This window comes from Megascapheus bottae, chromosome 28, assembly GCF_031878675.1.
Source record: "Megascapheus bottae isolate mThoBot1 chromosome 28, mThoBot2.hap1, whole genome shotgun sequence".
NCBI classification, from domain to species: Eukaryota; Metazoa; Chordata; class Mammalia; order Rodentia; family Geomyidae; genus Megascapheus; species Megascapheus bottae.
The window spans coordinates 608572-634397 of NC_143536.1; the positions used below are offsets into that span (position 1 = coordinate 608572).

Genomic DNA, 25826 nt, shown 5'->3' on the forward strand with positions numbered 1-25826 from the left:
GGTCTGAGGCTGGGCCCCTGACACCGTGAGGAGGCCTTGGCAGCAGAGTGGCTCTCTCTGGAGGCCTCAGGCCCAGGGCTGCAGAAAGTCGTTTCTCCTGGGAGGTGAGGCTACACAGGCAGAAAACCAGTGGGGGCCCAGGGTGGAGTTGGCTACTGCAATTTGTTTCTGCTTTGGCTGCTATACCTCAGATGGAACGTGGGTTAGTTCAGGTTGGTGAGGTTGTCACCTGGCAGTCTCAAGCCCTACCATGTGGTGTGTCCAGGGTGAAGATAAGAGGCCTCGCTTCAGCACTGAGGGGCTTTCTTTGCCAGTCCTGGGCTTGAGCTCAGGGCCTGAGCACTGTCCTTGGACTTTCTCAAGGCTAGAGCTCTACCACTTGAGCCTCAGCACCACTTCCGGCTTTTTTCTATGTATGTGGTACCGAGGAATCGAACCTGGGTCTTTGTGCATGCTAGGCAAGCACTTTAACCACTAGGCCAAACTCCCGGCCCTCCTTCCTTTTTTTTTTTTTGCCAGTCCTGGGCTTGAACCCATGGCCTGAGCACTGTCCTTGGGCTTTCAAGGCCAGTGCTCTACCAACTGAGCCACAGTACAACTGCTGGAAATTTTCTATGTATGTGGTACCGAGGAATCAAACCTGGGTCTTCATGCATGCTAGGCAGGCATTCTACCACTAGGCTAAACTCCTGGGGCTAAGCCCCAGAATTGCTTTTCTTTTCTGTTGGTCTTGGGACTTGAACTCTGGGCCTTGGGGCTGTCCCTGAGCTCTTCAGCTCAAGGCTACTGCCCTACCCCTGGAACTTCAGTGCCACTTCCCCTAATGTGCTTTCTTAGCCCTCGACTTAGCAGCCTGATGTTCTTGCTTCCCCAAGCGGCCCCTGCTGAATAGTTCATGAGCTTCTAATTGAACCCACTTTTCACATCACTGAAGTCAGCTGATCTGTTCTGTGGCTTTCCTCAGGGAACCAGGGTCCAGCATTCTTCTGGACTCATAGGACTGTGGCCTGTGATCTCGCGCTCCTGGGCTTTCTGATACCGACTGTGGTCTCAGCGAGGGGTGGACTGCAGCCAGAGGGCTGTGTGTGCAGCCACTGGCATTCAGGCATGCAGTGGATGGGCTGCTGTGGCTTGGCAACTGGGGAGGGGACAGGGGCCTGGACAAAGCACAGACCTAGTCTGGGCAAGCCCCCATCTTGCGGCAAAGAACCAGAGTGCAGGGCCTCTTAGGAGGCATCCTGGTGAATGGAGGGCCCTGAGCTGCTGCAGGCCTCCTTGCACCTCTGTGCTGAGCTCTCGTCAGCCCCCTCTCCAGATTCCCAACTCCTCTACTTGTGCAGCCTACAACAGTCTCTGGTGGGCCACAAGTAAGACCTCATCGTGGCAGAGAAGGCCCGAGTGACTGCTGGTGAGGAAGCTCTGCTCTACCTCAGCCCGGCAGCCCAGCCCCTGAAATGGGGATCATGGAGACGCCGTGAGGTCAGAGGCTTTGACAGCCAGAACCCCACTGGCCTGTAGATGCATCCAAGGCAGGGAGTGGTGCCAGGGCAATCTCCAGACAGGACTGGGCCCAGTGCCACCACTGCCAAGTGCTTTTCACACAGCACAAGCAGGAGTGCCAGCCTGCAAGACAAGTGGCCACACAGTCGGGGCGAGGTCAGAGGGCACAGGAGCAGGGGCAGGATTGTGGGCCAGAGGCCACGCCTGCAGCGTCCTCACCTACAAGTTCACCTGCAGGCCACATGTGAACAAAGAAGCAAGCCACCCCAAGGCTGTTAGCTAGAAAAGAGCTTTCTTCCCATTTTATTCGATAATACATCTCCACAGAAACATGATATTATTTACAAATATACAGGTAAGAGATTGCTGGTCAAAAATCTTAAACTGAAAATTTCATCAAAAATTTACAAAAGCCACCGACGGTCCCAGGGAGTCCGGAGAAGCCAGACGGCTGTGAGGTGGGTCTGCGAAGCGAGCTGCCCTGTCCCGCTTCCGTGCCCAGAGTCCGGAGCTGTGCCCCACGAGCAGGCGGGGAGGGCGCTCCCCGCGGCGGGACTGGTTCCCAGGGGCTGCCCTCAGGACGCACTGGTCTGCAGGTTTTTGGAAGCTGCGAGCATTGCTCTTACTTTGGCCATGAGGTCCTATGCAGTGAGACGTGGCGGGGACGTCTGTGAGCTGTGGTGGAGGACCTTCCCCCTGGCCAGGCCAGACCTGGCTCGGCCGTGGGTCAAAGTCCCCACCCTGCACGTGTTCCAACCTCCCCCTGCATCACCTCACGTGACCCACAGGCACACGGCCTGCGCCAGCCACACCAGATCCTCACCAACACAAGGAGAGAGGGAGAGGGGACAGACACTACGTGGGCCATACCTGAGTTATTTTGCTCTGCACAGAAGAAACGATTGCTGACGAGATCTGGCCATCTTTTTCCTGAGAAACTCCCCTGACGCAAAAAAAAGGACAGAGGCTTAAGCATACCCCAAGTCTGGTCAGACAGTGATTGAGTGTCTGCCCCCCAGCCTCCCCTAGCCAGAAACGTTGCTTTTGTTCCCAGCAACTGAAAAACAGCATAAGCATCATAAGCATGTAGTTTATGTCACACCTACTTCAAGTTATTTTGTAAGATGACCCTAGCACAAATATCCTTCTTTTATTTATTGATTTATGTTTGTGGGGGGTTGTGGGGCTTGAACTCAGGGCCTAGGTGCTGTCCCCGAGCATTTCTGCTCAAGGATAGTGCTCTACCACTTTTGGCCACAGTGCCATTTCCAGTTTTCTGGTGGATAACAACTTCTCATGATCTTTCCTGCCTGGGCTGGCTTTGAATTGCGATTCTCAGATGTGAGTCTCCAAATAGCTAGGGTTACAGGCGTGGGCCACTCAGGGCTTTGCTTGGATGGAAGCCCTAGCCGAGCGGAGGGCTTCAGATGCCGAGGAGCCCCTCCTATGTGGACTCCACCGCCCCCTCACCTTCCCACTCTATCCAGACGCCCGTGGCTCCTGTAAGCTGTACTCTGCTGCCTCAGTGGGCCAGTCAGGCCTCTGCCTTTAACGCTAGTCATGTCCTATCCACACCTACGCCTTTAGGGCCAAGGTCAGGCGGGCTCACCCCGCTCCTGGTGGGAAGCCTGGGCTGGAAGCTGGGCTTCGGTGCTCCTGGGCCCCTGGACCTGCCACCTGACTGCACTCCTGTCTGGGTCTCCTGGGTTCTGTACAGGCCTTGTACCTGGCACGCTCTGTGCCCCCGCTGCTCCTTGCCTGCCACACCCCCACAGCCCACCGAGGGGCAGACATCAGAAAGACCCTGTGGAGCATGAGAGGCCTAGGCAGAGCTGCCGACCACCTGGGTCTGCAAGGCTGCTCACCCCTAAGTCCAAATAGGACACACATTGTAGGCCAGGCCACCTGATGTCCCCTGCCCAAGGAGCTCCCCAGAGACTGTCACCTGGACCGCTCCTGGCTGGAGCTCCGGCTCTCCACAGGAGAGATGCTGGCGGAGTGGGCGGCGTGGGCGGCTGGACGGTGGGCCGCCTGCTTACTGGGGGAGGAGGACTGTGACCTGGCCTTGGCCTTGGTCCGAGACCTTGACCGCCGCTTCTTCTTCTTCTCATGGGGACTTCTGCAAGCAAAACATCCTGGTGAGGGGGGCACAGGCACAGGGTGCGGCCCGAGTCTGCTCCCGGGCCTGTCTTCAAGAGACACTGCATGCGTCTGTGAAAGCCCCTCCCCCCAGGCAAGCCTGTGAAAGCCGTGGCCCTACACTGGTTCACATGTCTGAAAAGCATCGCCCTCCACCTCCCCTCTACCCATGGATGCCTGGGAAGACTGGCCTTCCAACCACAGCCCTCTGTGAACGCCGTGGCTTGCAAAGCCTGACCCTCCAGTCAACCCAGTTGGCCACGGTTCACAGAATCACCAGCCTCTCTGCAGGAAGCCTGGTCCTGGCACGGCTTTTCATTGGTGTTGGTTCACAAGAAGGCATGGACGGTCACACAGGGCCCACACAAAGGCTCAGCATTTCTTCTGCCCAGTAGCTGTGGGGGTGATGGCTGCACACCCGCCTTGGATTACAAGTCCTGCTCTGGGGCACTGTCACGTACAGACTGGCCACGCCTCCTCCCTCAGACTTCCTAATCTTTAAGAAGCACAGAGAAGCTGGCACTAGTGGCTCATGCTGTTATCCTATTCAGGAGGCTGAGACCTGAGGATCACACTTCAAAGACAACCTCAAAAGAAAAGCCTACTATCATCTCTCATTAACCCCCCAAGAGTGAGGCTCCCGGGGCAGAGTGCTGGCTTTGGGGCAGAATCTCAGGCTGCTTCCCTCCCTCCCCTCTCCTTCCTGGGTTACTGACAGGTGTCGGGGGAGACCGGAGGCATTCTGGACACCAGGCACCTTCCTGCCTTCACACCGTGCTAAGTCTGTCTAGTTGCTGCTCCATCGTCTGAGAGGACACAAGACATGGCACTGTCTCCCAGGGTCATGGGGCACAGTTCTGATTTGTCAGGCTAGTTTTCCCTCAGGGTTCAGAGAGAGATGAAGACTCTTCCCTGGGTCACCCTTCTGTGTCCCGAGACACCTCTGAGCCCACTGCTGGCCCTGGACTGTGTGGTTTCATAACAACAGCTACAGCTTGCCATGAGCCAGGGGGGTTGGGTGGGTCACCTATCTACCTATCTTATCAGTCCTGAGGCTTGAACTCTGGGTCTGGGTACTCGAGGCTAGCACTGTACCACTTGAGCCATAGTGCTGTTTCTGGCCTCTTGTGTGTCTGTGGTACTGAAGAGTGGAGCCCAGGGCTTCCTGCATGCATGCTAGGCAAGCACCCTACCACGGAGCCACATCCTCAGCAACGGAGTGCTTACTTCAGTATGTATAAGGCCCTGAAAACCACCTAGTACTTCTTTATTCTTTTTTGCCAGTCCTGGCCTTGAGCTCAGGGCCTGAGCACTGTCCTTGGACTTTCTCAGGGCTAGAGCTCTACCACTTGAGCCTCAGCACCACTTCCGGCTTTTTTTTTGTATGTATGTGGTATTGAGGAATCGAACCCGGGTCTTCGTGCATGCTAGGCAAGCACTTTAACCACTAGGCCAAACTCCCGGCCCTGTACTTCTTTATTCTTTTTGTCAGTTGTGGGATTTGAACTCTGGGCTTGGATGCTGTCCCTGAGCTCTTCAGCTTAAGCCACAGTTTTCGGGTGGCTAACTGGAGACAAGCGTCTCACAGACTAGTGCCCGGGCTGGCTTTGAACTCGGATCCTCAGATCTCAGCCTCCTGAGAAGCTAGGATTATAGGTGTGAGCCAGCATGCCAAGCCTAACGCCATTCTTTAGACCAACGTTTTACCTGTGTAATCTCACTCGCCTTGCCTTTTGGCTTTAACTTCTGCCCTTTTCTGCTCTCTTTAGAATTTAATAAAAGTACTTTAAGTTTTTATATCTTCCAGCAGCTTTTTTTTCCTTTTGGGTTGGTCGTGGGACTTGAACTCTGGGCCTGTCCCTGAGCTCTTTAGCTCAAGGCTACTACCCTATCCCTTGAGCCATAGTGCTACCTCTGGTTTTCTAGTGGTTAATTGGAGATAAAGAGTCTCAGGGACTTTAGTGCCCAGGCTGGCTTTGACCCATGATCCTCAGATCTCAGCCTCCTGAATAACTAGGATTACAGGTGCGAGCCACGTGTCTGGCTTCCAACAGCTTTTGAACAACATTTATTGTGAGGATTACAATCTGTATCTTTTCATCATCAGAGTCTATCCGAGTGAACATTTCACGAGTGACAAGACACCTCGCACCACCTGGGCCCTTTAGTCCTGCCTCCAGTGCTGCATGCCAGAGCAGCAGCACACAAAGGCAAAAACCCCCATGACAAAAAGCTTCCCTCCCTCCCTCCCCCCCCCCCTCTTCTGGTGCTAATACTTGGGTGTGGACTCTGGACTTAGTGCTTCCGCTGGGCTTTTAGCTTTCTTGCTCACACTCATTCACTTGAGCCAGGTTTCCTGTTGGCATTTTGTTGGCTAACTGGAGATGGAATCATATGGACGTTTCTGCTCAGGCTGGCTGTGAACTGAGATCCTCAGGTCTTCAGCTCTTAAGCAGCCAGGATGCCGGGAGTGAGCCAGTACCTGGCTTGGCTCATTCTACTTACTCACCAGGATGCTCTCCTTAGCACTATACTATGTATGATTTAATGAACGCCCTTGTGAAAAACACTTTTATAATGTACTCAAAGTACCTTTGTGAACACAGCATCAAACTTTACTCTCAGATGATCAAAGAGCACTGGGATGTGTTAAAAACAAAACCAAAAACAAAACACCCCCACAACAGCTTACAAGAATTCTGTTTGTCAGATACGAGACAGTGTTACCATGAAAGGGAGTAATAGGGTGACAGACGGTGGCTCAACATACTAGCCCCATGCTTGAAGCCTAAGGTGATGTGAAAACCCAGAGAAGCTGGCTCCTCCTCCTCCTCCTCCTCCTCCTCCCAGAGGACGAGCTACCGAGCACAGAGCAAGAGGACCAGAAACCAGTGTCTCCCAAAGGGAGTTGGTGAGAGCTCACGAGGGCTCAAGGGCTCACTCAGAGGAAAAGGCTCAGCACCTCAGCCTTAGCACCAGACAGTGGCACAGACAGACACTTCTGTGTGTTCTGAAGTGACACAACTGACTTACAAAACAACGCACACATCCCTGCAGACAGAGTGGAGCGATGAGCCCTACTGTGCTCCTGCAGCTCAGCCAGCCTGGGCTCCACACCGGAGGGGGGGGGGGGGGAGGGAGCAAACATGGCAAAACACACGGAGTCACAGACAGAATGTGTGTGTGTGTGCGCATACATGTGACCATTCCACTAGGGAGTCACCGGTGGAATGCGTGGGTGTTCACGACCCTAAATAAAAACCTTCCTGGACCTGGGCGCTGGTGACTCCATCTACTCACGAAGCTGAGGTCTGAGGATCACCGTTCAAAAGCCAGCCCAGGCAGGAGCTAACCACCAGAAAACTGGAAGTGGTAGAGCATGGGCCAGGACCTGGCCTAGTGGTAAGTGTGCTTGCCTTAGTACCCAGACCCTGAGTTCAAGACCCATAACCGACAAAAAACAAACAAAAGACAAAAAAACAAACAACAAACAAAAAACAAAACCTTCCTGGGGCTGGGAATGTAGCTTCCTGGCAGGGTGCTTGCCTAGCATGTATGAAGCCCTGGGTTCAATTTCTCAGTACCACATACACAGAAAAAGCCAGAGTGGTGCTGTGGCTCAAGTGGTAGAGTGCTATTAAGCAAAAGAAGCTCAGGGACCATGCCCAAGCCTCAACCCTCAGTTCTAGCCCCAGGATGGGCCAAACAACAACCACAAACAGACAACAACAACAAAAACCAAAACAACAACAACAAATAAACAAAAACCCCCACCTTTTTGGCAGGCCTCACTGGTGCAGGCCCGTAGTCCCGACACTCAGGAGGCGAAGACAGCAGGCTCAGAGCCAGTCTGACTACATAACAAGAGCCTGTCTAAAACCAAAAAACCACTTCACGTTAAGTTAAAACATTTTAAAAACAAATCAGCAAAAGAAGTAGGCAGTGGTGTCTGTAGAATAAACCTTGAGTGGATGATGCCGCAAGGTTCGTTTGGCAGTGAACCTGTTTCATGCTATGGAGAGAAAGCAGAGACCCAACCCTACACTGAGAGCAGAGGACAGAAAGACCACACAGCCGTACCTGGAGCTCACTAGAAAACGGACCTGTCGTTGAGCTCAAGCTTACACTGCAGGAGTAGAACTGCTCAGGGGCTTCCCTCCCTTCCATTGCTCCAGCGGGCAAGCCACCCCTGGAGGTATGCCAGGCCTAGCTAGAGTCACTAACACCACCTCTCATGGCCCCCTTCCATGAAAGGGTAACTTGGGAGTAGAGAAAGAACTCTTCTGTGAAGAGAGACCTTTTGCTACAAGGAATTACTTTTAGACCATGCCCTTTATGCATTTCAAAGGTGGTGATGCCTTTCAAATGTGAAGCTACTTGCTTAAGGAATAACCTGCACACATGGGGTAGCCAGGCTACTGAGTGTGGGACTGCGAAGGCACAGACCCAGAGTCTGAACAAGAACCGTCTGCCAGGGGCCGCAAGTTTGGCCTAGTGGCAGAGTGCTCGCCTAGCATGCACAAAAGACCCAGTTCGATTCCTCAGAACCACATACATAGAAAAAACCCAGAGTGGTGCTGAGGCTCAAGAGCTAGAGGTCTGGCCTTGAGAAAGTCCACGGACAGTGCTCAGGCCCCGAGCTCAAGCCCAGGACTGCCAGGAAAAAAAAAAAAAATCCATCCGCCAGCAAGAGCCAGCTTCCCATTTCAAGGAAGAGCTGTCTAGGACTGTCCAGGGCTCCTCAGGGCCCTTCAAGGGGCCCTGTGGGCAGTGACTGACCCTGAGCATGGCCTGGCCCTCCTCAGCCACTTCCAGTCTTCCTATCAGGGGGACTCCACCAGTGACACTGGCAGTGAAACATGCTAAGAGGCTGCTCTCGGGCTCTCGGGTGGCACCAGTGGCCTTGAGCATGGCAGCCTGGCAGTGCTGCCCACCGCGGCCGGCCTGCTCAAGCTTGGGCCTTGATGTGTCCCAGAGGCGCAGAGGCCAGGTGCAAAGCAGCCCCCTCCTTCCAGGGGCTCACAGAGGGCTGTGGCGGGCTGGACGGGATCCCTGGGCAGGGAGTGTGAGCAGAGCCATGCCGGGGTGTCCACTCACAAGTGGTCAGGTTGCAGCCCGGCCCCGTCACGTACCAGCCCCCTGGAGACTTCCTCGCCTATGGGCAGGAAGGCAGTGAGGCTGGGGCGCAACACCCTGGGATGTCGGGAACCCCTTCTTGACAGACAGCAGCCCACAGGACCCGGCCAGCCCCAGCCTCAGGGTGCACATTCTTCATTACCTGTAGTGGGCCCCCCCGCCCAACACACAATCTGCAGACCTGATCTGCCCAGGGAACCCCCACGCCTGTACCTGTGGGTACGCAGCCACCTACCTGGAGCGAGTTCGCTTCCTGCTGGCCCCGGGGCTGCTGCTCACTCGGTACGCTGTGGGGACACTCCTCTCTTCCCGCCGTCTCTCAGGGGAGTGTGCTCTCCTCCGAGGGGACCGGGAGCGTGACCTGGACAGAAGTGACCTGGTGTTCTCTGGAGTCTGCTCTGTGCAGAGTGCACCCCCACTGCTGCCAGGCAGAGCCTACACAGGGCCTGAGGGCCCTCCAGATGCTGGCTCTGCTTGCACTGCGCTCGCCTCCCCCAGAGGCCTCCACCCACACGGGCACACTTGCCAGTCCACCTGCCTGACACTTTCAGCTCACCAATGCAGCTATGAGACGCAGGCCAGGGAAGGCCCCAAGGGTCTATAGGACTGCAGACGGCAGCTGGCCGCCTCTGCATGCTCCTGATACGGCCTCGAGCCGGAGCGGATCAGCACAGCACTGCTGACTCGTCACGGACTGGCACAAGGCCCCAAACTCGACACTGAATGTGCCATCTCACGACAGCCTGGGCTAAGCAATTTAGGTTATCTGGGGTTGCATGGATGAAAAACCATCCACTAAAACTTATTCCTCTGTACGCTGGGTCTGAGAAGCCTCATCCTGTTACTGATGGGACATGTCGTATATGACAAGAAAGGCCCTGGAGACCCTTGCCCTTCTGGGGTGATCAAGGTCCTTTATGTAGGGTCCCCGGACAGTGGTTTTAGGACTTCTATTTTAGTTCTTTGTTAATTCAATGAAATTGCTATTTCAGGAAAGCTTGCAATAAGAAATCTGGGGGGGTGGGGGTGGGGCCCTACATCTTGCTGTTCTGTTTCCATGACAACCCACTGAAAGACAATACAAAGAGCAGCTTGATTGTACCATTTGAAAAAGTTTTCCACTGAATCATTTTAATTACAATAAGACCTCCAAACCAGCACACACTGTCGTTTCAAGAATCAGTCTGTAGATACCCTCCACTGCCTAGCCTCGTGTGTCCCAGAGACACAGCTGCTCCTGAGAGACACCGGGCCCCGGAGCCCACTTCAGAGCTCGGCAATCCACTGGCTCTTCTCCTCCACAGCTATCTCTGGGCTCATCCGATGGTCCCACCTGCCGCCCCAGACTTTCCTTAAGACCCCCAGGACAGAGCAGGCATTTGACATTACTCCCCACTGGCCCTCACGAGAGCTCCAGGAGGCCACCTGACAGCTGGTGGCTGTGCTGCCACCACCACAGCCTGGCTGCTGGGACCGAGGCCCTGTGTGCCGGGCGCCCTGGGAGGAGTGAAACGTGCCAGGTTGGGTGCTACCAGAACTGTGAGAAAGTGCTCTTCACAAAGCACTCGGCAGTAAGCTCAACAGGCAGGCAGACAAGCGAGCTCTCAATGCCTGTAGCTCACCATGGGAAGCACAAACTGCTTGCAGCAGCTATTACCAGGGAGGCGGGGCTGTGCTCCGGGAAGGAAGCCCACTCGGAGCAGGGCTGGGAAATCAGAGTGGGCAAGGCTTTGGGTCTCAGAGCCTCACTCTTCATGAAAGGAACTTCCGTATTCTACATGTTCACCAGGCTCGGTATGAGAACCTGGCATTTCATCTCACAAGTGAATCTGTGCAGCATCATTAGAGGCCTCACTTACAAGCTTTCGAGGAAGAGGCAGCTCAGACAGCTCTTCTTGTACAATTACGACAGTCTGCTCTCAATACAGGCACGGTGAGCCCCCTTGATCACACTGCACGAACGCGTAACTGACCACGTTGGTAAGCGGCTTCTTCCCCAATGGAGCTACTTGCCTACACTACCCGCTCTGTGCACTCGCCCTCCCACAGGTCTCCAGAAGGCCTGGAGACCTGGCATCCAGGCCAGGTGTCGCCTACCACTCAGGCCCCTGCAGGAGGGGCTCTTCTCCACGCCGCACGCGGGCGTGGGACAGGAGCCCTGGTCAGGCTTCACTCCACAGCACACACTCACTCATCCACTCCAGCCACCAAGCATCACCAGGCACAGCCCACGTCTCAACGACACAGGAATGGAAAGCAAAGGACCCCCCGCCCCCGGCCTAGTGTGGGCTTGAACCCTGGGCCCGGGCGCTGTCCATGAGCTCTGGAGCCACAGCACCATTTCCAGTTTTCTGGTGGTTAATTGGAGATAGAGGGGGGGGGGGGGGGGGAGGGCCAAAAACATGAGAAGGGGTGTCTGTGTGAGAAGTAATGCACCTACAACCTGGGGAATGTAACTGCAACCCCTCTCTACATTACCCCAACAATAAAAAATAAATAAAAACTCAGGGACTTTAGTGCCTGCGCTGGCTTTGAACCACAATCCCCAGATCTCAGCCTCCTGATTAGCTAGGATTACAGGCATGAGCCACCTCACCCGGCTCAAAATACCTTTTATTCATTATAGCGCAGAGAAAACAGACAGTAAAAAATTTAGAAATTTCAAACCAAATGATGACTTAATTTTGCCCAAGTTCCTTCAGACTTCATAATAAAACCAACCAAATAAAAAAGTATTCTCAATCTGTCCTCTCAAAGTACTTATAGAGTTAACTTATAGAAAGGATGAAATATAGCATTATCACATAGATATCTACCTATAGTCACCAAAAGACTGGACCAATCTGAAGAGGCAAACACTTAAATGAGAACCAAGCAATCTTATTCTAAGGTTTTAAAAAGTAACTGTGCTTTAGTCTTATAAATGTAGTTTAACAATGCCTACGCTATTAACTGTAGGTATAAGTAAACTGTAGAGTACTTGTTCATTCCATTTAGAAAGCCTGATGTGAGATTAAAACAGTAGGCAAAAAGGTCAAAGACACTTTCCTGGTGTTAACTAAACGACACTAACATGGTCACAACAGTATGCTTTTGGAAAAGCAAACTGACTGCTGTGAAACTAATCACTTGTTTTGACTAACTTGCCTTAGAGGCCAAGAGTCACTCACAATTTGGACATACCGATATATGGGGCACCCACTTGGGGCCTGGCCCTGTGCTCAGTTAGCACTGTACCACTGGAACCACCGTTCTACTTCCGGTTCTTTTTTTGAATAGTTCATTGGACTTTCCTCCCCAGGCTGGCTAGGATTACAGGCAGGAGCCATGTGCCCAGCTTAAAAAAACTTTTGCATCAAGTATTCACCAAGCACTTTTTTCTTTGGTTATCATTGTGGGACTTGGACTCTGTGCCTCGTTGCTGTTTCTGAGCTCTTCAGCTTGACGCTATGGCTCTACCATAGCCACAGCACCACTTCTGGTTTTTTGGCAGTTAATTGGAGTTAAGAGTTCCCCAGACTTTAGTGCCTGGGCTGGTTTCATAGCTCGGCCTCCCAAGTAGCCAGGATTACAGGCATAAGCCACTGTGCCCAGCTGAATGGGCTTTTCTATTGTCTTGCATTTTACATGAGATTGCAAGCATCTCAGCACAGCTAGAATGTTAACTAGCCTTTTACCTGGTGCTGGAAGAGTCATTTAAATGATCAGCTGGATGTCGTGAGGCTTGGGAGACAAGGCTGTTGGGTCGTAGGTAGACAATGATTGTGTATTACGGGCTATTCTACCAGAGAAGAGGCATTGTGGTGAAAAATGTAGTGTTACACACAGCAGGTGACACGTCAGGACACCTCTTGCCTTGCTTACGACCTCCTTGGGCCCTGGGAATGCTGAGGGCTGCTGGAGCTCCAGGAAAGTGGGTGATCTGCCTCCAGCTTAGGGGGTGCAGCCCTGCCCACCCCAAGCACAGACAGCCATGTGCACAAGAGGAGCTGAAGCAGAGGTCTAAGGAAGGGTTACGGTGAAACACCGGCTGTTCAACTCTGTCCTCAGGTTTGAGACCATGGACTCTGGTGTGACTGCTCTTCCTCCCCTAGGCCACAGCACAGGAGAAAACATGGCCGGCAGAAGGCAGGCCCTGCAGTGCCAGGTGCCAGCTCTCAGGGCAGAGTGCAATGGACCAGGCTAACTTTGTGAAGCATCACCCAAACTGCAAACCAACTGTCCAGCCCCTTATCAGACTAAGTAAATGGAGTGCAGACGATGCTGCCTTGGCACCTCCTGCAATCTCACCAGGAAGGCAAGCCTGGGAGGAGGGGAGGATGCCAGTCCTGCAAATGCTTCCACTGCTCCTTGGGCCAAGGGAGGTTCTTGTCAAGGCCCTGGAACTGCGTGTAAAGCACTATGTAAATCGACACCCAACCTAAAAACACATAAAATGAGGTACTCTCGCTCAGTTTAGTTCATAAGAAGGACACACCACGGAGGCCTATCCAGACAGACACACAGTGGGGAAGGAATGACCCTGAGCACTCGCCCTCGTCTGGTATGAGCTCTGGAGCAAAGGGATCGGGGCAAGTTCCTGAGCATGGTACAACAGAGAACCTGGCCCAGGCCCCTGTCATTTGTTTTCAGCCATGTAACACCAAAGTTTTCCAAATGAGAAAATTCTGAAAAAGAGAATTTGACCCATATATACAATCATAGGAGCTATTTTAAAAAAATCAGCTGGGTGCTACTGGCTCACACCTGTAGTTCTAGCTACTCAGGAGGCTGAGATCTGAGGACTGTGGTTCAAAACCAGCCTGCACGGGAAAGTCTCCGAGACTCTTACCTCTTATTACCAGAGAAGTGGCACTATAGCTCAAATTGGTAAAGCACTAGCCCTGAGCAAAAAAGCTTAGGGACTGTGTCCAGGCCTGGAGTTCAAACCCCACAACTGACAGAAAAAAAAAAGTATTATCAGCACAGTTGTTGACATAAGACTTTTTTTTTTTTTGGACAGTGTGTAATAGTAGGAGGTGATGGAATTTTTCAAGAACTAGCTAAGTACAGAGGGCCAAAGATTTACCACAAAGGCAAATCTAGTCTCACTAACTACATATTAAACCCTATAAGGTTAGAAATCAGAAAACACAGAAAGAACACTGCTTTTGCAGCCATGTCCAGAAAGGCAAGTGCATAGCATGCCTCCCCCTCCCCCCGCCCCCCAACACAAAGAACACAGGACACTGTCATTTTCCCACAGAGCCAGCATGGATTCCAGAAGAAACACGGAGGCCGGGGAGATGCTGTGCTGGGGGCTAGGAAGAGCTCAGGGGACTTGGGGATACACCTGAGACAGGATGCAGGCTTGAAGACAGAGCAGCCTTTCCCAACCTCCGGCAAGGCAGCTACTGTTGCGTTTTGTTTTCAACTGTTTACCTAAGGAGCAGATGCTGTGATCCTGGACTGAGTTCACTGGTTCTTCAGGAGGAAGACTCTTGGGAAGCCTGAAGAGGCGCACAGCATCAACAGCTCTGTTCTGTGATCTCTTGTTCTGGTCTGCACTAGCTTGGACCACAAACCCACTCAACACTTCCTGCACTGCTGGGACCACAGATGTGAACCATTACGCTTGGTTTCACTGGTTGAGATAGGGTCTTAAACCATTTCTCCCCTGGCTGGCCTCAAGCTGCAAGCCTCCTATCCCAACCTCCCAAGTAGCAGGGATTCTACCTGGCCTCTGGGGTCTCGATCTGACCACACACTTGTGGGTGCTGTGCAGGGTATCTGAGCACGGTCAGCGTGGGTGGTGAAGAAATACTTGCTTTGCAATTTCCACAGTGAGGACTTTGCACACACGACTGTCAGCACCATGTAGCCCAGGGAGCCTTCCTGCCTCTATCTCCCGAGTGCGGGGACCACAGGCGTAAGTTAAGTGATGGCTTAAAACCCGGCAGCAGCTGACATGACTTGCAATGTATAAAAGGGTTTTTTTTTTAACAAGCTCTCAAGTGGACATGGAGAACCCTCACCCATCTGCCTTTTCGAGCCCTTGGCTTGGCTGCACATGCCACTGGCTGAGGGGCCCAAGGCCCACTGCAGCTGCATGACCGAGGGGGCCTGGGGTGCCCACAAACCCACCTTGAGCGCCGCACTGTCCGGTAGGCACTGGGCAGGGAGTGCTTTGCTTTTGAGTGGGACCTGGATCTGGACTTGGAGGACGAGTGGTATTTGGGAGAGCGGGAGCGAGTCCGTGACCGTTTTTTGTGCTTTTTCTTTTTCCTTTCCCTTTCTTCTTCTCGAGGTGGGTCTCTGCTTTTGCTTGAAGGCCTTTCCATTGGTTTTGTATCTACAGTGGGCAGCGGTCTGCCTCCAGCCAGCAGAGGACAGGGCACGGGACTGGCTTCCTGAGAATGAAAAGCAAAGGTGTGGGCGCTGACAGGCATTCTGTAGCACGGACTGCAGAACTTCCACTTTACTACCCCAAGTCAACCCGCTAGATGGCATGACAATGGGCAACTCTGCAGATAATGAACTGTCATGGCTTCTCGTGCCAGTCAGGCTGGCTGTGCCTAGCAATGAAGGAACACCTTGTCAAAGACACTCTACGAGGAAAAACCTGCATCCACCCTTCAGCAGTTTTCCATCCGGGGATCCCATAGCCTCCAACACTGGGTTTTCATGAATCTGAAAATTATTTTTAGAGAAGGCCTAAGAGGTTCCTCTTTGAATTTAGAACTCTTAGGAGTCACATGCAAACTGAAGGCCACACTAGCCTCAACCACATGTTACTGAGAGTTTCACAGCAGGAGCCCTGATAGCTGCCTTTCTTACCCAGCAGCTTTGCTTCAGGGCGCAAGCGGCTTTCTGTGAAACCTCTACTGGAGGTCAGTCCTCAATTCACTTTAGGCATTTGGTTTTGCCAGTCCTAGAGACTGAACTCAGGCCTGAGCACTGTCCTTGGGCTTTCCTCAAGACCTTAAGACAGCACCACGCTTGGCTTTTTTATGTATGTGGCACTGAAGAACCGAACCCAGGGCTTCGTGCATGTGAGGCAAGCACTTTAGCATTAGGCCACACTCCCAGCCCCCACTTTAGTCCCCCCTTTCCCCCCCGCCATCACCGGACTTGAACTCTGAGCCTGGGCACTGTCTCTGAGCTCTTCAGCTCAAGGCCACTGCCTTACACCTTGAGCCACAGCGCCACTTCCAGTTTTCTGGTGGTTAATTGGAGATAGTCTTTAGTGCCACGGGCTGGCTTTGAACTGAGATCCTCAGATCTGGGCCTCTGGAGTAGTAAGGATTACAAGTATGAGCCACTGTGACCAGCCACTTGAGGCATTTTTAACCACAATCATTAAACATGATTTCTTCTTTTCTGCCTTGGAGATTCAGGTGTAAGGTTTATGGAAAAACTCAAGGTTACACTCAGGTGGGCTGACCTTCTGATCTGCTCCCTCTGCTCACAAGCCCCAGAAAACAGGACAGGGACCGAGGTGATGTGTGCGTGTGCCTGTACACCTGGAGCTGCGGGTGGGCTTTCCTTCTTGCGTCCTAACTACCAGGGTCACTGGGCCAAGCTCTGTCGTCAGCGCCATCCGCTGCTCGGGAGGGGAGCGAGCCGTACCCTGGCTGGGTACCCTGGCTGGTCAGGTAACAACCTCAGGTCAAGTGGCCACCCAGAGGCTGCTTAAGACCCAAGGGCCATCTCTGCCTGGCTGGTGCAACAATCCATACACACCTCAAACACAGTGTTAACAGAAGCGCTCTATATGGGGTTTGGCCCAAAATGCTCCCCACAGCCATCATGTTAAGACCCAATCCAGCTGTGTGTGAGCCTGGCTCTGTTGGAGCTGCCTGGGCCGCCTGGTACTGCTGCATTCAGATTATAACCCAGGCTTCCAGAGAACCAGAGCCACCTTGTCAGGATTTTAATATTCCAGCAAAAATGACTGAGCCAAAACAGTGACTGGTATTAGGGGAGAGGAGGCTCACAGGGCCGGTGAGTGAACGGTGCTCAGGGGAGAACAGAGGAACTCTGGGAAAAGTCCTCTATGGGAGACCCTGGCATGTTCTTTTACAGGATAGCAACAAATCAGCATATGGGCGCACCCATGACAGGATCAGCACAAGCACATAGCACATAGCACACAGCACCGTGGTGTCAGCGCATCCCGGTTGTAGGCTAACGGGATGGAGAATGCATCCAGCCCACTCCCATGCTCCTCACTACGCAGCTCAAGCTCGCCTTAGGCCATACCCAGCCCTGCACGCCTTTATCGGTACTATCTGTGCATGCCTTCACTTACTTTAAAGAATGCCTGGGGGCCCGGGAGTGTCACCTAGTAGAGTGCTTGCTTAGCATGCACGAAGACCAGGGTTTGATTCCTTGGTACACTACATATATTAAAAAAAATCTGGAAGTGGTGCTGTAGCTTAAGTGGAAGAGCACTAGGCCTTGAGAAAGCCCAAGGGCAGTGCTTAGACTCTGAGTTCAAGCCCAGGACTAGCGAGAAAAAAAAAAAAAAAAAAGGAATGCCCGGTAATGTAGCATACCATCAATGTTATTCCACATCAAAAAGCATACTGTGAGTATCATTTAAAATTATACCTGCTGGGCATGGTGGCTCATGTCTGTTACCCTAGCTACTCCGGAGCTGAGATCTGAGGATCTCAGTTCAAAGCCAGCCCAGGCACTAAAGTTCCTGCAAGACTCTTATCTCCAATTAACTACCAGAAAATTGGAAGTGGCTATGGCTCTAGGGTAGGGTGGTAGCCTTGAGCTAAAGAGCACAGGGACAGTGGCCAGGCCCAGAGTTCAAGTCCCATAAACAACCAACCAAAAAAAAAAAAAAAATATATATATATATACATATACACCTACAGAAGTCAAGTCATCTCTTTATGACCAACGAAACCAAGTAGATTAGTGTGTAGATATAGGAGGTCAAGTAGAAACAAGAACCTAGCATGCAACAAAGGAGACTCTTTGATACCTGCGGGGGTAAGATGTATGATTTATTGAACATGTGTTCTATACTCCTTAAATAAAAAAAAAAAAAGTGTTGTCGGGGATGCAGCTCAGTGGTAAAATATTTGCCTACATTGCCCGAAGTCCTAGGCTCAATCCCCAGTATTAAAATAAGAAAGAAAAAAAAAACAGCACTGAGAACTAACAGCTAATATTGCACAGTAGAGACAAACTGCCAGAACCCCTTCAGAAGTGAATCTGGCTGTGTTCCAAGTGAAGAAAACAACTCTAAAGCTCAGGACCCACTCCGGAGGCCACACACAAAGAAGGCAGGCAGCTCTTGCAGCATACTTCCAGCAGGGAGACCTGGAAACCCAAACGCTTCCACCAGTGGGCAGAGCTAACGGGCAACCAGAGGCAGAGAAATCACAGGCAGCCACTGGGCCCACAGACCACTTCAGTAATACATTAAGCACCAGTTCAAGCCCGGTACAGGAAGAACACCACACCTGCATAGTGCCAGGTAGGGTCCCATTCAGAGCATTCCAACCTGTGAAGAACCTCACAGGGAAGGAGGGTGAGCCTATGAAGAGAAAACAATTCTAGGGTGCCGCTGGGACAGACATGCTCGATGCACTAAACTGCACTACCAATGTTTTACTTCAAGAAAAACAAAATTTTTTTTCCTGTAGGTATCCAGTAACATTGGAACCTTCCAAATTACATGCATGGTGTTTTTATAAAAGGGGAGGCAAAAATAGGAAAATGCCAGCCTTCAGGGCAAATATGCAACCCAGTGGCTATGCCCAGTGGGCCCACAGGCAGATGGCAGTCAAGCCATCTTGGCGCCTGCCAAGCTCTGCAAGAGGCCTGAGTGTGCACCTGCTCATCCAAAGCCGGCTAGACTCCCTCAGCTCTGGTGGATCGGAGCTGCCAACTTGGTCCTGCTAAGCCCTACACCCTCTAAGAACTCTACTAGCAGGTGGCTAGTTGGGTCAAATGTGCCAGTATCATACTTGACAAAGTCAAGGACAGCCTATCCCCTAACATTTCTTAAGACTAAAAATATTTTTTGAGCTTTACTGTCATTGATGACAATAGCCAATTGAATTACAAGAGTTTCTGTTTCAAAGCAATTAACGACATTTATCACCATCTGCTCCGGCCATTACATTTCTGATGAAATGGCTCAGCAGCCATAGTCCATGTGTACACACAGATATCCAGGGAGGGAGCCCCAGAGACAAACGCTCCTATCCACGGATGACAGACTAGGCCTCTCTCCCTCTTGGAAACAGAGGCTCAGGCTGGGCTGGCCCTGGATGCACACGGAGGGGAGTGGTTGTGGCTGTTGTGATGAGGCCTCTAGCAAGCTGTGAACACTGTGTGTGGATGAGTTTACAATAAACATTACAACACACAGATGCAACTACACAATGTTGCTGGTTAATTGTTTGTTCAGCGCACAAACGATAGCAAAACAATAAAGGGCATTTCATTATCCCTTTACCTCCATTCCTTGCTTTTGTTTTCACTCCAGTACCAACCAGCTTGAATTCAGAGGTTTGGGCTCCTGCTCAGTTTTTTCACTAATGGCTAGCAGCCTACCATTAGAGCTATGTCTCTAGCTCTTTGCTGGTTAACTGGAAACAATAGTCTTTTGGATTTACCTGCCTGGGCTGGCTTTGAATCATAATCCTCAGATCTCAGTCTCCCAAGTAGCTGGGATAACAGGAGCGAGCCAGAGGCACCTGGCAGCTCTCTGCTGTGGTAAGGCCCTTTACTATATACAGAAGTTTTATAGCTGCTACCATAAGGGAGAGACAATTCTGTTTCTCTTCTGCTCCATCCTTCCTTGCAGAAGCGTTCTCAGAGCTAGAAGCATTACAGATGGGGTTCTTTCTGAGTCTGCAGGATGGCTGGAGCCAGGGGCCCACAGAAGCTGTCTCTGTGGGGAGCCTTGGGAGTGGGGGACAGATGGTGGTAGTTGCTGCCCCCTTCCTTCCCTTTGCAAAGGATACCACTGAGGACAGCTCCAAGCATAGGGACCGGGCAGGGAGCAGCAATGAATTTACCACAGGGCACCCCAGGACACTGCAAGCCGACCCTCACAGCTCCTGCAGTGGGACTCAGCTCCACTTTCTCAGAGTACGGCAGATAGACTCCTGACCCAGAAAGCTGCCTTGGCCTTCCACTCTGAGCGCAGAGTGCTGCTTTCCACAGCCAAATCCATCAGCCAAGTGGCTGCTGGCAGAAAGGGAGAGTGGAATACTGGCCTGGAGCTCCTAAGAAACACTACCGTGATTAAAGTAAGAAGAGCAAAAGGCCTCTGCTATGCTGGGGAAAGGCCAGGCTCTGAAGACGTCTGGGGACACGGGGTGACGTGTGGCTGGGGGTGGACAGAACTAATACAGAGTAGGGGGTCAGTTCTCAGGAAAGGGTCCTTCATTGTGGGAGACTCATGCCAACGCTTAGCGACAACTATCACCCTGCCTGCAAAAGACGTTCCTCTACATACCTCAATGCCGAAAGGACTCTCCTCGAGTTTCCCCACTTCTGTTTCGGGCAGAGGATTTTTTAAGGTCTGTAAGAACAGAGCCGCTTTCCTTTTACGTTCAGCCTGAAGCTGCTTCTCCTTTGACTCCTTGGACGCCTGGGCCAGCTTCTCTCGAGCCGCAGCAGCAAGGCGGTCCTCCAGCTTTTGCTTTGCTAAAGGAAGAGAGAACAGGGAGTCTAGAGCAAGGGTCATTTCATCTCTAGCTTCACAGGCACCAACAGGGCCACAATGTGAGGACTTAAGATACGGATTTCAGACTAGGCAGACACATGGCCAAACCATATAAGGAGAGAATTCGTTTGCAAGGCCTGTCAGGCAGGCTAGCGGCCCACGCTGTAGGAAGCTGGCGTCACGACAGTACATCCATACCACTTCCAGCAGTCGTGGCTGACATCCAGGGTCTAGCCATGGTCTAGACCAGACGCTCTGTGCAAAGTGTCTTATTTGAAGGGCTCTGACAACCTGCTGTGCATACACACAGGAAGTGCAGGTTAGAACAAGTGCATGTACACATGTACACTCAGGGAGAACTGTAGTCCCAGCCAAATTATTGACAGGAAGGCACGCTGGTAAAAAAAATTTACCTTTCATCACACTGCTAAGTGTAGCTTGATCTGCTCGTGTATACACAGAAAAAAACAATTTAAGGAATCCAGTGAGAACAGAAAAGAGCACAAATGTATTCATTAATTCACTACTTTAATGCGGAATATAACTTAATGAAGCGGGGCTGACATCCTACCACGGCTGCAGGCAATGCATCGGGGATAGCATGAAGATGAGCCAGGCTGTGAAATCAGCCCAAGCCCGCATCATCTTCAAGGGCCGATGGTTCTGCTGAGAGACAGCCTCACAAAAACCATCTCCTAGTGTGGTGCATTAACCCAGGCTCGGAGTCCAGGCGGGCGGCTCACCCCGGGCTGTCATCAAAGCCCAAAGCGTGCCTCCATTAGAGCTGTCCACAGTGCATTGTGCTGGTCTGGGAACAAATGCCAAGAGCATGGTGTCTGAGCTATGGGTAGCGGGCTCAGCACTCTGTGAAACTCCCACTTGGCTCCAGGTTCTAGTCTGCAGTCTTAGAATGTCTGGCTTAGCGGACAATCTTAGATTAGTGTCTTTTCTTTCTTTTGAGAACTTTTAAGCACTATTGACAAACCTTGCTTTGCTTCCAGCTCCTCCTGGGTAAGCTGGGGTTTCTTCTCCTCTGCAACCACACAGGGTGGAGCTGTGGCGGGGCTGCTGGGGGCTGCACTGCTACAGCTTTCCTGGATTTCTTTGCTTTCGTCATCGTCTTCACTGTCGTCATCTAGTTTAACGCGATTTTTTTCCAGGGGGAGGAGATCATTTTCTTTGGCCTTGATTGCAAAGCTTATTGGAGCAAATGAAGCTATTGGGAAGAGGTGAAAAGTGCGACATGCTTTTAGGGAACAGGGTGTAGAGTGGCTACCACAGGCCTTACCATCTACATGAGCACCAGTGAGTGAGAGGTGGCACTGGCAGTGGAGCCATACCTTACAGTCTACTGCTTGCAGTAGACAAGGGGTCCTGTTTAGGTATCTGTCCCCCGTAGGGCACAAGGCTGAGGGGTGCCCCTGAACCATGTCGATGTGGGCAGTTCATTGCAGGCAAGCAAAGCCAATGGGGCCCGAGAGGGGGCCACCATGGACCCGCCACAGACACTGCAGAGTGCCAGAGGAGCATGTACAGCGGAAAAGGACCAGCTCTTGTCCTTTTTCTTCTACTTTTCTTTTTCCAGGGCTTGGTATATAGCTGAATTTGCTATAAAAAGCATAGGATATGACTCCACTACAAAATAGAATCTTTAAAAGGCTCTGAGTTTGCCAGGTAGGCAATACCACTTGAACCATGCCCTCAGCCCTAAAATTATATCATAAATCCCAACTAAGTTTTCCCTTACAGTATAAAGAAAATCACAGACTGCCTTTCTTCTTTAGCTAGTATTTTTTTTGATGCTTACATCATGGGCAGGGATATGTCAGAACAGCCTAACACCTTACAAGAAAACACAAGTTCAGGTAGAACAATCTCTTCCTCCGAATATCTAGACAACTTCAGAGAAATATAAAGGCCCTAAAGAGGAAAGCATTCCCCACCCTTCCTACTGGGCAAGCACCAAGTCCCCTTCTGGTCACTCACTGTGGCAAGTGGCTCCTATCCTAAACGTAGCCAGTAGATGCCACCCAAGCCTTCACCTAAGCGCGTTCATAGGCTGGCCTGGGCAGTCACTAAGACCTCACCTCCAACAAAAGTCTGGGCATGATGGAGTGAACGTGTAGCCCCCGCTAGGTGATTTTGTGGTTAGGAAGATCATGGCTTAAGGCCATGACACGTTACTTGAAAATAAGAAAAGCAAAATAGGATTGGAGGCGTGGCTCAAGTGGTAGAGCACCCTCCTAGTACTACCAAAAACAAATCCACAGAAAATCTGGGAGTAGAACTGAAGCCTCTCAGAGGCTGAGCTGCATGAAGCAAGGCCAGCCTCAGCCACAGGATGCCACTGTGATGAGTACCCGTGAGGGGAGAGGCTACTTACTTGTATGCTTGACACTTCTGTAAAGAAACAAGAGTTTACTAGAACAAACTCTCATCGTCCCCTTAACAAATAGGATCAAAGGACATTTTTAAAGGAGGGAGAACTTCACATAAAATGTTCATGGTGTCATGGAGGGAGCTAGCTTCCAGCCTAGGGAGGGCGCTGCAGGCACAGATGAACCGCAAGCTCGGAGCGACCCCTCTGTCCCCCTCAAACAGGTCCTTCCAGCTCCCCACACTTTCTGTGGGGAAGTCTGAGGGGTCGACTGCAACTCAGAAATAGGGAGGTGGTCTAGCAGCACAAGCGCATGCACACGGAGGGAAGACGGGCAGACCTTCGCCTCACCGTCTGCCAGTTCACTTCATTAGCAGTGTCTCTCCAGGTAAAGAGTCTGGTCCGTTTTCTATGTCCACACACAGTACCACAAAAGTGCCAGCAGGGCTTCTTTTTTTTTTTTTTTTTTTTGCCAGTCCTGGGCTTGAGCTCAGGACCTGAGCACTGTCCTTGGGCTTTCTCAAGGTTAGAGCTCTACCACTTGAGCCTCAGCATCACTTCAGGCTTTTTTCTATGTATGTGGTACCGAGGAATCGAACCCGGGTCTTCATGCATGCTAGGCAAGCACTTTAACCACTTGGCCAAACTCCTGGCCCTGCCAGCAGGGCTTCTTATACATACACTCCAGCTCACTGTGGTCTCCATGTATACCTCCCTTCTTCTTTTTCCCCCACCCCCTCCCCACGTTCTATGCCAGTCCCAGGGCTTGAACTCAGGGCCTGGGTGCTGTCCTTGGGCTAACTCCCCCTCCATCCCCCAAGGCTAGCGTTCTACCACTTGAGCCACAGCTTCTCTTCTTGCCTTTTGGTGATTAACTGCAGGTAAGTCTCACAGACTCTCCTGCCCTGGCTGGCTTTAAACTATGTTCCTTAGATCACTCTCCTGAGTAGCTAGGATTACAGGTGTGAGCCACCAGCGCTTGGCTACTTGAAATTTGATACTCCCGCAAAGTAAATCTAGAAATGGTGGCTCATGCTGGAAACCCTGGCCACTTGAGAAGTAGAGATCAGAGGCTCATGGTTTGAGGTCAACAAGGGACAAAAAGCTAGGAAGCTCTCTCTCAGTCAATAAGCCTGGCATGGTGGTAGTACTTGTAATCGCATCTCTTGTCTCCTGGCTGAGAATTAGATGGGAGGATCATGATCTGGGTCAGGGCCTAGGCAAAAAGAGACCCTAGTGGAAAACTAACCAAAGCAAAAGGGCTGGGGGCACGGCTCAAGTCACCTGTCACCTACGGAGCCTGCCCCAAATCCTAAGTTCAAACCCAGGACCTCCAAATAACAACAAAAAACCCCAGCCAACTCCAGAATAAAGAAGCCAAGCCCCATGGTGGACATCCTGTGCAGACAGCTTGCTGGACCACGCTTCTAGGAGTAGAAGGGTATTCCCCCGCCCCCCCTTTCCAGTCCTGGGGCTTGAACTTAGGGCCTGACCACTGTCCTTGGCCTTTCTCAAAGGCTAGAGCTCTACCACTTGAGCCACAGCACCACTTCCAGCTTTTTTTCTCCAATGAGGTATCAAGGAATTGAACCTCGGTCTTTCTGCATGCTAGGCAAGCTCTCTACCACTAGGCCATGCTCCTGGCTCCAGCACTTGCTTTTAAAGTGTGTGCTGTGCCTTCTATACAAGCTATACGGACCTGTACCTCCAAAAGTAACATGTCACCACCTCAGGGAGAGACAGGAGTCATGCACATGTGTATACTGCATACACTCTGCCTGTGCCAGGCTCACACTCCTGAGCTCATGGGATGCTCCTTGCCTCAGTCTCCAGAAGGCAAGTTCACATCACCATAACTGGATGAGTAGTACTTCTTTATTAACATGAAAAACAAAACTAAAACACTTTTTTTTTTTTGGGTGGGGGGGTCAGTCATGGGGCTGGAACTCTGGGCCTGGTGCTGTCCCTGTGTTCCTTTTTGTTCAAGGCTAGCACTCTACTGCATAAGCCACTGTACCACCTCTGGCTTTTTCTGTGATTTACTGGAGATAAGAGTCTCATGGGGGCTGGGAGTTTGGCCTAATAGTAAAGTGCTTGCCTAGTATGCACGAAGACCAGGGTTCGATTCTTAGGTCCCATATTAAAAAAACCAAAAACCAAAAACCAAAAAAAAAACAAAACAAAACCTGGAAGTGGTGCTGTGGCTCAAGTGGTAGAGCTCCAGCCTTGAGAAAGCCCAAGGACCGTGCTCAGGCCCTGAGTTCAAGGCCCAGGACTGGCAAAAAAAGAAAAGAATCTTATATAGCTGGGTGTGGTGGCTCACACCTGTCATCCTAGCTACTCAGGAGGCTGAGATCTGAGGATTGAGGCTCAAAGTCAGCCTGGGCACAAAAGGACCCGAGACTCTTATCTCCAATGAACCTCTAGAAAACAGGAAGTGGGGCTTGGCTAAAGGGCAGGGTGTTAGCCTTGAGCTGAGAGCTCAGGGACAGCGCCCAGGCCAGTTCAAGCCCCATGACCCACAAAAAAAGTCCCATGGACTTTCCTGCCACGGCTGGCTTTGAACTGCGATTCTCAGAGCTCAGTCTAATACAGGTGTGAGCCACCAGCACCTGGCTTTTGGGCTATGTTTGATATGTAGGGTTTGACTAATTATATAGCCCGGATGGCCTAAGACTTGCAACCCTGCCTCAGCTTTCCCAGTGCTCCATTTACAGACTAAAAACTCTATCCTATGAACTCTTTATGGCTGGCTATCTTCCTCCCATGTCCTCAGTCCATTTTCAGCTACAGACATCACCTTTCTGATTTCTAAGAACTCTCTCTTCAGTACAGACATCAACCTGTAATCTTCTATGTTAGCACAGAATGTTACCATCATTTTGACATTTGTGTTTTAACCTTATTCAGGCCCTGATTCTATAAGAATGATTAATTTTCTCCCTGCCCCCTACTTCAACACTTACAAAGCCTTTCCAATTCCAAGATTACATA

At 51.5% G+C, this 25826-nt stretch overlaps 1 protein-coding gene across 3 annotated transcripts in view; it reads right to left on the reverse strand.

The window, feature by feature from the left end:
* Positions 1 to 1954: 1954 nt before the first annotated feature.
* The window catches only part of Sfswap (splicing factor SWAP), a 53856-nt gene continuing 29984 nt past the window's right edge, over positions 1955 to 25826 (reverse strand). For all 3 annotated transcript variants that reach the window (XM_090320437.1, XM_090320436.1, XM_090320438.1), the window contains 7 exons: positions 21441 to 21671; positions 20246 to 20436; positions 14899 to 15164; positions 9011 to 9136; positions 3446 to 3619; positions 2371 to 2443; positions 1955 to 2141 (listed from right to left, as the gene is read on the reverse strand). In XM_090320437.1, coding sequence (XP_090176563.1) covers positions 2076 to 2141; positions 2371 to 2443; positions 3446 to 3619; positions 9011 to 9136; positions 14899 to 15164; positions 20246 to 20436; positions 21441 to 21671 — 1127 coding nt within the window. In that variant the 3' untranslated portion in view covers positions 1955 to 2075. The remainder of the gene's footprint in view (positions 2142 to 2370; positions 2444 to 3445; positions 3620 to 9010; positions 9137 to 14898; positions 15165 to 20245; positions 20437 to 21440; positions 21672 to 25826) is intronic.